Source organism: Haliotis rubra, unplaced genomic scaffold, assembly GCF_003918875.1.
Source record: "Haliotis rubra isolate DU_JTF1 unplaced genomic scaffold, ASM391887v1 Scf381, whole genome shotgun sequence".
In the NCBI taxonomy this organism is placed as follows: domain Eukaryota; kingdom Metazoa; phylum Mollusca; class Gastropoda; order Lepetellida; family Haliotidae; genus Haliotis; species Haliotis rubra.
This window is the reverse complement of record NW_025767059.1, coordinates 563,527-575,371: the sequence shown is the minus strand read 5'-3', so window position 1 is coordinate 575,371 and position 11,845 is coordinate 563,527. Positions and strand designations below refer to the sequence as shown.

General features: G+C 40.0%; 2 protein-coding genes across 2 annotated transcripts; both read right to left on the bottom strand.

Annotated features, from left to right (window-relative positions):
* Positions 1-4,402: 4,402 nt before the first annotated feature.
* LOC124286387 (tropomyosin-like) lies at positions 4,403-5,257 on the bottom strand. Its single transcript, XM_046722747.1, has one exon. It carries the CDS (start codon positions 5,255-5,257, stop codon positions 4,403-4,405), a length of 855 nt encoding a protein of 284 aa, XP_046578703.1.
* A 5,219-nt stretch (positions 5,258-10,476) lies between these two features.
* On the bottom strand, positions 10,477-11,502 carry LOC124286388 (tropomyosin-like). The gene has a single exon (XM_046722748.1). It carries the CDS (start codon positions 11,372-11,374, stop codon positions 10,520-10,522), a length of 855 nt encoding a protein of 284 aa, XP_046578704.1. The 5' UTR covers positions 11,375-11,502; the 3' UTR covers positions 10,477-10,519.
* Between the last annotated feature and the right edge of the window lie 343 nt (positions 11,503-11,845).

Below are 11,845 nucleotides of genomic sequence, written 5' to 3'. Positions count from 1 at the left end.
GCATTATTCTTTATATGTCATCATTCCCAGACAAATATATTCTTGAGCTGTACGGTGACCGTATCCTACCCCGTCTGTGTCATCCATTTTAGGGGCGGTGGGGTAGCCTAATGGTTAAAGCGTTGGCTCGTCACACTGACGACCCGGGTTCGAATCCCCACATGGGCACAATGTGTGAAGCCCATTTATGGTCTCCCCCCACCGTGATATTGCTGGAATATTGCTAAAAGCGGCGTAAAACCCAACTCACTCCCTCACTCACTCATCCTTTCTAAATTACATATGAGTATGGAAAACGTTTTGTCAGTTGGACATATTGGTACATATTGTTGTTTAACGCTGCACTTTATATGGCGGCGGTCTGTAAATAATCGAGTCTGGACCAGATCCAGTGATCAATAGCATGAGCATCCGATCCCGTTAGTCGCCTCTTGCGATATGCATGGGTTGCTTAAGAACAGTTCTAATCCGGATCTTCTTGGGTCCGCTCGAAATATGCTTAGAATACACACGTTCAACAGAAATACATACAGAATTGGAAATACAGTATTCTTCTCATACACAGTTTTGAAAAAAAGGTTTTTAGGAGGTATTTTGTTTCAAAATATCCTCCACGCCCACTGTAAACACGGAAAATACAATTATATATATTAGTGGGTTGTAAAATTGACAAACACTCTGTTTGAACTGTTTCTTTATTTAAGTCATTTACTTAAAGTTTTAAGTTAAGTCATTTACTTAAGTATATTACTTTGATTACTTTTTGCTAACATAGTAGATACGTATAGTAGGTGGCTTCTCAAATGTTATAAAAGCTCTATGACCACAGTTAGCTAGAATCTTTTTGTGTGATGATTGTCTGTGTATTTACTAATAAGACTGACTGACTGACTGACTGAGTTTGGTTTTTACGCCGCTTTTAGCAATATTCCAGCAACATCACGGCGGGGGACACCAGAAATGGGCTTCACACATTGTGACCATGTGGGGATTCGAACCCGGGTCTTCGGCGTGACGGGCCAACGCTTTAACCATTAGGCTACCCCACCGCCCCACTTAATAAGAAGACATGAGACCTGCCCTCTGATTCTGAGTACATCCGTTTTGTTAATAAAGTCGTCCTTCAAATGTTTTCAAAACACTCTGATCACAATTACTTTTGTGTCATGAGACTTGGCATCTGATATCATTGAATTTAATAAAATTGGTTATTGTGACTTTTTACCTGCGACTTTTTTCCTAGCCAAAAATTGTGACTTTGTTTCCTGTGATTTTCTTTCTGATCCCCGACAGGGCATCCATCCACAGGTGCTTGTTACGCAAAAACTGGCATCATGGTATATATACTGTCGGTTACGGCCTAATCCGTCGAATTTTGAACAGTCAGCAGTGCCGATCCGTCGAATAATGCTTGAGTGGTTCTGTGCTGATCTGTCGAATTTCAGACCGTGTTAACACACTGGGAGAGTCTAAGTTCATTAATTAAGGGGTCGGCTTGTATGGTGTGTAAGAAACAGATTACTGTACTCGTGTCTGTCAGATACCAATTATCTTACAACTCGTTGTTTCAAAACGTACTTAGTATTTAACTCGCTTTCGCTAGTAAAATACGTTTTGAAATAGCTCGTAAGATAATTGGTATCTGACAGACACTCGTTTAGTAAACTCTATATCTAACACAAGTATATTGTCCTTGAATGAGTTTTTAGAGTTCATAAATGTTAAAAGGTTATCAAATTAAGATGACACTGACGGGGTATCTCAGCACGCCAATATGCTAAGACCCCGTCAGTGACAGTATATACATTGACGCCAGTTCTTTGCGTTACAAGCGCTTGCGAGCGCATCAAGTAAAGATAAGATGTGAAACTTAAGACAAAATCTCCGTAAAGAGTTTACCCTCTCATGTCACCAATACCCTAACAGAAGTTACACGCGAAGAACATATGCCGAATGCAAAATGCCCAAATATGTACCGTCCATGTCCACGAGAAACCAATACTGTTATTGTGAGTACCAGAACACACCAGTGCTAATCTAAACATTCCAACGACACCAGTGGGGGTTGGGGAGAGGGGTTGGTGTTTGAAGTAGGGCTGTCAGTGACCACACACTACCCCCTGGACCTATCATCTGCAGGTGGTATGTTTATACGGCTGGGGGTGATGCATTAAGCTAATGAAGACTTCACGGTTCAAGAGATCCGGGGATTCTACCTACTCGCGGTGATGACCATCACAGGACTGATTGCGTAAGATCGGCTAGCTACTGGTAGTTAATGTCGACATGTGGACGTCGTCAAGGGTGTTGTATGACACGTTGTGGATGCCGGGGATACACGGCGTCAGTTGCTGACCAGTCCCCCAAATTACAAAGCAAAGCCAGCTGAAGGAATGTTTTGGCGAATGTTGATTGGATACAGAACTTAGGCATCGTTCTGGCAGCCATTTGGATTTAATGTTATGTTTCGTAGGCCGATATTTACAGACAAGACAACTGTATTCTCATCACTTAGTGTTACTTCATAAACTTTTTACTGTTTATTACTTACTTATGTCGTGGACACATGCTGATTTCTACAGACAGATGGCAAAACTTGATGGATGACCAACTTCTTTATTTTCCCAATGGTGATGTTTCGGTATAGGTTCTTATACCGTTTCCAAGCATATGGGGGAATGATGGGGTACACCAGTATATCATATATAAACTGGTGTACCCCATCATTTCCCCATATGCTTGAAAATGGTATAAAAACATATACCGAAACGTCGCTATTGTGAAAATAAAGAAGTTGATCAACCATAAAGTTGTGTCATCTCTATACCACCAACTTTTTGAATGCCACTCAAACAAATAATTTGTACAGAGATTGTATATTGCCGTCGGTAATAATGTTGGCTCTATGAGCATAGATGTCGTGAATAGAAGCAGGGAGACTATAAGACGTTGTAGATTATCCCTGATAGAGGTAAGCGCAATACAGGTACACGCATAATTATTATTGGCTGGGGCAATCCAGAACCTCAAGTATAGAAATTGCCAGTTGTTTAAAGACGTGACGTCACGAGGCTAGGTTAAACTAAATATACGTTCTCAGTCCCTAAACTGTATTGTTTTTCCTTCCATCCTGCCTTTATTAAAATACGATGGATCTAAAGTCAACATCATAGCGGAACCCGATGGCTGAGTGGGTTGGACAGCTGTCTTTGAGTGGTGGCAATTAACTGCCTGACTCGGAGGGTATGGGTTCGAATCCCGTATGGGGCTCAGCCCTAAAACTACTAGAATCTGTACTTTACTGAGATAATGTAATCATAAATATTACATGTTACATTTGACCACTTTCTAAATAGCATTGTGTATTCATAAATGAAGCAGGCCGAGACGATTATCTTACTGGGATTCATTTGAACATATATATTCAGTTGTGAATTGTTCTTTAGTTTGAGGTACATGCATTTAACATTTTATTATGAAAGAGTATAGACTTGGATAGGTCACTTTATAGCCTTGTTCCAAGGCTGCGCTGAATGCTAAGCCCGTGAATGTATAGTAATGCTATCCTTTAAAGAGGCAAGTCTAGATAAGCGGACTAAGGGCGCCAGTCTGTTATTTATATTTTCTTAGAAACTTTCATTTAAACTATTGATCATTACCTTAGAGACCTGTACTTTACAGTTGAAGGTTTTAAGATCATTAGTTTTTTTACGTTCCACGTGAGAAGTCAGATCCAAAAGTATATACATGTACATACAATGTATACAGTGGTATAAATAGTTAATGCGGAGATATTAAAGTTAAAAAGAATACTTATGTCATCCAAACAACTCTTAATCACTTCAAACAAACTTAATCCGACCCAGAGAGAGATATAGAAGTACTTTATTCTAGAAGCACAGCAGTAAATGGTAAATGAATCCCCAGATGTCTTCTTTCAACATATCAGTCAGATAATTACGGTTGTTATGTACATGTTTGAAAGAGCGGTAGTGATGAATCACGTACTGGCAACATTAGCCGCGATAATGAAACACAAGTACTTGCCTTGGTGTGGAGGTATCATCAGTTTTATTGACATCCATCAGAGTCAGCAATAAACAGACACATTCCTTGTGGAAACGTCGGTCACGGGGACCTTACACTCATGTGAAATGTTGAAATGCACTGTTGAAATACAAATAATTGGTTCAACCCATATGCTTGTATGTAGACATCTCTGGCAAACAGAACAATGAATATTACTGCAAGGTTCGTGAGTCCTGGTAATAAATAGTAGCATAAATTAGCATAAATAAGTGACACTTTTCCTATCAACCGTTATGTCCACCTCTAGTATCCGGCAATTTCGCAAGAAATGAAAAACACTGGCATGTGTCGTGAGTGTAGCGCACATTCACTGTTAGTATCCGGCGAGCTCGGCGAATGTCTGGTCCAACTCGTCATGAATTGCCTTGTTCTTCTCCTTCTCTGTAAGGAGCTCATCGTCCAGACGGTCCATATCCTTCTGGAGTTTGGCCACTGTCCTCTCGGCCTCAGCTGCACGGTGCTCCGAATCCTTGAGCTTTTGGGTCAGATCTTTGACGGTCTCCTCGAATGTCTCCTCTCTCTGACAAGCTTCCTGTTCGCTGATCTGAAGGGACTTCATGTTGTTTCCAACAACCTTCAACTCTTCATCCAACTCAATGGTTTTGGTTTCAGCAGCTTCAAAACGGGTGACAGCTCGCTCCAGATCGGAATCTGTCATGGCTAACTTACGGGCTGTTTCGTCGTATTTCCTTTCAGCTTCCTCGGCGATGTATTTGGCATCTTTCAGTTGAGTTTCCAGCTGGTCGATTCTCTCATCGTCGGCAGTGCTCTTGTTCTCCAGGACCTTGCGTGACCTCTCTGTCTCATCCTGAGCCTTGGATGCTTCCTCCAGCTTGATAGTGGCTGTCTGCAGTTTCTCCTGACACTTCTCCAGATCATCCTCCAACATGGTAGCCCTGGAGGACGTGCTACTGACCTCTTGTTCCATCTCAGTGACTTTCTTGGTCGACGTCTCCAGTTTGCTATTGGCCTCCTGGAGCTGTTCGTTAACATTGTCAAAGTCTACCTCGAGGTTGGCGTATTTCTTCTGGAGATCGTGGAGGTCCTCCTCAACCTTAGTCTTTTGTATCTCGATGTCTTTAAGTTGCTGTTCCAACATCTCGGATTTTTCCAAAGCATTGTCCTTGTCGGACTTCATGGAGAGCATCTTCTTCTTGATGGCGTCCATGGCTACTTGGTGGTTGTTGAGGGGTAAAACTAAACTGAGAGTACTATGAGCTGATCAGGTCAGAACAGAGAGCGGGCTGTTGACTGAGGGAAGCGAAGAGTGAATATGACCTCTCGTTCAATATCGGTCTGTTATATACCACTGATTGCCCCCGCCCCTCTCCCATGTGGCATTACAGACGGAGATGGTCACTACCATCCCCGAAACGACCCCCTGCGACGGCGCCACGGTTCCTCGCTTTGTACTGGCAGGGGGTCCATCTGTCCGAACATGTGCTCTGACCGTGTTCGTCGTCTTACAGCAGAAAGTATTCTAATGGAAATAATTCAATATTCATAACTTGGGGATATAACCTTACGAGGGGATTTCAAGCACCGTGGAGCATCAACTGATGAAAAGAGGCAATGTATTGTTATCTATTACCTTCCTACTGATGTAGGTCAATCATGTATGTGTGTATGTCTATGTGTGTATGTGCGTGCGTGCGTATTTATGTGTGTTGTCTGTATTTGGCGATGAATAGTTGATGAAATGCAAGCCTACAAGAAGATTTGACACTGATAGTGAATAATTTACAAATAACGCCCTGAGCCCTAATAGGTTTATATTAATTTGAACACCAAATTCTTCAACAGTTCTTGTGGAGCACACATTTATGCCGTCTCCAATATGTTATCGTCAAGTACTATAATGCCTTGAAAAGGTGGAAAACCATTATATAATGCACCTAAAACAAACATTCACATATGATACTGTGTGAGACAAGGATATGTTCTGTCTCCCACGCATTTCATTATATTTATAAATGATCTTAGACTACACATTAATTTTAGGTAAAATGGTTTAATAACTACACGATCTCAAATCATTGTTATGGATACATAAAACGACACATCACTAGGCGTGTAATGCCGGCTCCATTTGTCTCCTCTTCTTACAGTGGTAAACATGATAAATAGATATTACGGCCTCGGACAATATCATTTGTCAAAAGGCTTTACTGAATTTAAGTCGTTAGTCATTAGATCATTCGCTGACTTTATGAACGTCATTTGCTCCCGGAGAAGCACAGCATTGCTACATCTAAATGTTTTATTAGGTTGAGACTTAAGATTAACTTAAAATAACTAAAGGCTAGATGGACGTACAAAACACCCAACACCATTCCATCAAAGATTCTGATCAGCATGCACGTGAACAGATGATGAAAAGCACCATTTAATTCATTATATAGAACAGGAAAGATAGAATTATAGCATTATGCCATAAACAAAAGCTAAGTTACCAAAATCGAGTGATTAGATGATCTACCTTTAATATCTTTTTCCAATAACGATATTAACGATATATCCCTGTCATTATCATTTGTTTTCCTATGTACGGTTTTCACCAGTAAATCACAATAATATACATGTATTGTTAATTTAGGCATACTTTAATCTAACCCTGTGGTGAATGGGCATTTCGCGTGTACATTGTAGCTGTCTATTAACCTACATATTCTTCATTAAACGTATTTTAACAAATAATGTCTTATTGTGTCTTATCGTGGGTTGGATATTACATTAGAGAAATCTTGCATCATGTTGCCCCTTAATTGAGATTATTAGTAATGGTCGTCTCCACCTGTGTACATAGACAGTAACATCTTACGACATCTGGATTGGATGGATTTCATCTTCATGGTGGGTGTGAGGGATGGGGTGGGGTTTGCGTGCATCCCCTGGGGCTGGAGCTGAAATAGGAGAAGCCTGTAATGTTATCACGTTCCTTATTCATATATTCATTGGTAATCAGTTACAGTTTTGCATTTGTAGATGTTCTTGATATTTTGATATATTTTCATAGGTGAATTTGATGCATCTGGCATTCAACTTCAATATGATTCCCACATATTCTGAAAAATTCACAAATCAGTATTTTTTCTTCACCACGGCTAAACCACCCTTAAGATCGCTTCGTGGTCTAGTGGGTGGAGCGTCCTTCCGGTGAGAGGCCGATCGGCGGCGAAATTAGAACCCGGTTCACCTCAAATAACAAAGACATCTTAAACTTAATCTAATCAAGTGAAATATGACTTATACACCATACTATAAACAGTCCATAATTATTTGTTTTTATCTGTTGAATCATAAGGAAGACAATTATTATTTTAATATGTTTATGTCCAAACCTCTGAACCGCATATTTTATGTGATTAGAATATCAAAGACTCCTTTGTGAAAAATGATTACGACATAGTGAGTGTGTCAAATTACAGATACGGTATCTTGCAACTACTACTGATGATGAAATAAGAGATTAAAGAGATTATTAAAAGATTGAAGACTAACAAAGTACTCGGTAAAGGCGATGCGCCCCCTGATGTTTATAAAAGTGCCAGGAACTTATGAACTATGTTTGAATATGTTCCTTAACCCTGCAGTTGATCTTGGTGAGTGAGTGAGTTTAGTTTTACGTCACACTCAGCAATATTCCAGCTATATGGGCGGCGGTCTGTAAATAATCGAGTCTGGACCAAACAATCCAGTGATCAACAGCATGAACATCGATCTACACAATTGGGAACCGATGACATGTGTCAACCAAGTCAGCGAGCCTGACCACCCGATCCCGTTAGTCACCTCTTACGACACGCATGGGTTACTGAAGATCAATTCTAACCCGGACTTTCACGGGTTGATCTTGGTTAGTTTCCATAAGGCTGACACAAGCATTGATTATCCCCCAGTATATAGAATCACGTTTATAGAGGATTTTCGCTCTCAATTATTAGTAAAATTTTCACAAATCAATTCTAGAAGAGAGAATAGGAAGTCAAGGATACATGAATCTCAACCTGGATTTAAAAATAATTACAGTCAACCACGGTTGTGGCGAAGTTGTAGGGACCTACGTAAATGATTCGTGTTACTTGATGCTCGACCGTGTTACTTGATGCTAGGGACCAAGCAAAAATTTACTTTAGACATCCGTAATTTCGACACATCACAGTTCGACACAACCGTCTTTGATTGTTCTTGACAACTTATCAAATTTTCATTCAACAACCTCTTTGTCAAATATCTTAAAACCTCTGCCATACGTTCTATTTTTGTTTTATTTATTCTAAGTATGCCTTCGATTATATGGAAGAAATACTGCGAAGATAAAGAAACTATGCCCTTTTTTCAATGTTTGTTTTACAACTGACAATATAAAGTTAGCGATATTATATGAAAGTCACTGTGCAAGCGTTTCGTCAACGCTCAAAATGTATGTCTTCATTGTTTTGTTTTTTTCGTTTCATAATGATTTTATTTAGAAAAAAAGGATTCTCATTAAACACAACCGTTGATGGGTATCTTAGACATCTCATCTTTGAAAATGGCTACATTTGCTTTATTTTGTGAAATTTCAAACATATGGTACGGGTCATATGGTTGCAAATTCAACTCATTCTTTATTCATCACTGAACCAGTTAAAGTTTATACAAATTTCCCAGTCATAAATCACCTTTTACAAACTTTTAATTACATAGACAATTTCGGTATACTTTCTTTTGCCCCTCACTATGTCCTACTCATTGTAGGTTTCATTGTAAAAGTGTAATCTACTTCAGAATAAGCATGGAAATGTCAAAACATAAGGGAGAGGGGGAAATATGCAAACTTCTTGACACAGAAGGTTGTTAGACAAGGCAGCATATTTAGTCCAGTTCTTTTTATCATTTTTATTCATGAATCTCTTCATGATATGAAAATACTTTGATCAAGAGTTGTTTTTTGTGAAAGCCAAAGATGAAATCATGTTATGATTATTCATTTATTATGTCACTTTCTTTGGAGATAGTGTAATCAAATACATGTACATGTTTTGGGATCATGATGCGCCAAATGTGGACTGGCGCTTGGTGTAGACAAAAATAGTAGTATCTAAAAATAATGATCACCTAAAAACACAGAGAAATGATTTTATAAAGCCTCTCTTCTCAAAGAAAAAACCCAAACTCTCCCAAATTAAGCTATTGCTAAAATATTTGATTAAAAGATTTCGCCTAATATTTCTTATGGCTCTGTTTATAACTCTGATAAGCGCCTATCGAAAAATATAGAAATATTTACAGAGATTTATAGTTATAAAACTGTTGAAAAATACAACGGGAAAATAGGACCAGGAAAGCACTGTATTTATGAATTACTATCAAATAATGAGGATACCAAGTGGAACCCATCACAAACACATGCAAGGCCAAGTAAATTGTCAACAATTGACGCTATGATACAAAACATAACATACAGGTCCAAATTGGAAATTGCATCGACATCACTTTGTCGCTGATATATCAAATGTGTTGAAATGCATACCCTTGAAACCTTTTGAGAGAAATTCTGAGGCCTTGAACGATATTACCTGGATCTAACACCTTTCGAGCAAGTGCCATATGACACTACTGTATTTGAAATCTGTGAAAAAGAATCTCTGCAAATGTTGTTTCAAGATAACTTCGAAGAGCTACCATTGGTGTAAAAATGTTTGTCCTTGTATTAATGTTTGGTTTATATATTTCTTAGATAACTTATCTACCCTTTATCAAATTCTGAAAGCTGACGACCATTGTGATAAAAGGCCTGGATGTTTCATACATGATTCATGAAAAGATAAAGCATGTATGACTGTGTTCACTATTTCTGTGTAAACTTGGCTCTTTGTAACTGTCAGAAACCAGTAATGAAGTTATCAGTGCTACCGGTAGGGCAAGGCAGGCTTACACCTGTCACGAACCATGGTGTCCTTAGTGCTTTTCAGAGGAAATTCATATCATTTTCACCACTAATTTACCTATCCCGCACAGTGGAATCTGTTTTAAGTGGTTATTCTGTGTCGTCCATGTGTATCTGAAAACATCTGGGTTGCATACTGGAATGCAAAATATGACCAAACTTTGTTATGAATTTGCAGATTTTATTCACAAATGAACAGATGCATGTCTGTTGACGTATTGTATAAATATTAAATAGTTGTAATGATTTGATACAGTTTTGGCTATTTACAACAATCAGAGGTAAATTGATTCATTTGAATTCAAAGAAAGACTCAAAGTTTCAATCACAATGCTGTCATCCCTCCAGCGGTATCCGAGCAAATAATCACAGACTCTGGGGCAGACAAGTACAGGCGTAACACAAAGTAGAGTCAATGTGTTACTCCTTGTGACAGTACAGACAAAATCTGATGTGAAGGACACTGGCATGTTTCGTGACTGTAGTGCACAACCACAGTTAGTATCCGGCGAGCTCGGCGAATGTCTGGTCCAACTCGTCATGGATTGACTTGTTCTTCTCCTTCTCTGTAAGCAGCTCATCGTCCAGACGGTCCATATCCTTTTGGAGTTTGGCCACTGTCCTCTCGGCCTCAGCTGCACGGTGCTCCGAATCCTTCAGCCTTTGGGTCAGGTCTGCAATGGTCTCCTCGAATGTCTCCTCTCTCTGACAAGCCTCCTGTTCGCTGATCTGAAGGGACTTCATGTTGTTTCCAACAACCTTCAACTCTTCATCCAACTCAATGGTTTTGGTTTCAGCAGCTTCAAAACGGGTGACAGCTCGCTCCAGATCGGAATCTGTCATTGCTAACTTACGGGCTGTTTCGTCGTATTTCCTTTCCGCTTCTTCGGCGATGTACTTAGCATCTTTCAGTTGATTTTCTAGCTGGTCGATTCTCTCATCGTCGGCAGTGCTCTTGTTCTCCAGGACCTTGCGTGACCTCTCCGTCTCATCCTGAGCTTTGCATGCCTCCTCCAGCTTGATAGTAGCTGTCTGCAGTTTCTCTTCGCAACTCTCCAGATCTTCCTCCAACATGGTAGCCCTGGAGGACGTGCTACTGACCTCTTGTTCCATCTCAGTGACTTTCTTGGTCGACGTCTCCAGTTTGCTATTGGCCTCCTGGTGCTGTTCGTTGACGTTGTCAAAGTCTACCTCGAGGTTGGAGTATTTCTTCTGGAGATCGTGGAGGTCCTCCTCAACCTTAGCTTTTTGTTGTTCGATGTCTTTAAGTTGCTGTTCCAACATCTCGGTATTTTCCAAAGCGTTGTCCTTGTCGGACTTCATGGAGAGCATCTTCTTCTTGATGGCGTCCATGGCTACTTGGTGGTTGTTGAGGGGTAAAACTAAACGGAGATGATATAGACTTTCTACTCCAAAGTTGTAGAGATAATCTCAGCGACCTAGTGCTGTATTGCTTCTTCAGGTCAGAACAGAGAGCGGGCTGTTGATTGTTGACTGAGGAAAGCGAAGAGAGAATATGGCATCTCGTTCAATATCGGTATGTTTTATACCATCGAATGACCCCATGTGGTGTTATTGATAGATATGTTCATCGCAATCTTTGGAACGACCTCCTGCGATGTCGTCAGTGTGCTGCTCTCTATAATAGCAGGGGGTGCATCTGTTTTTCCATGTGCTCTACCTTTCGTCATCGTCTTCTTAGATCATAGGACGGATATATCAAACCTTGCGCCATTAATGGATATTATCATTGAGCTATTAAGTAATTAGCAACTCGACCTGTGTACATACGATAGGATAGCATCATTGCGACATCTGGATTAC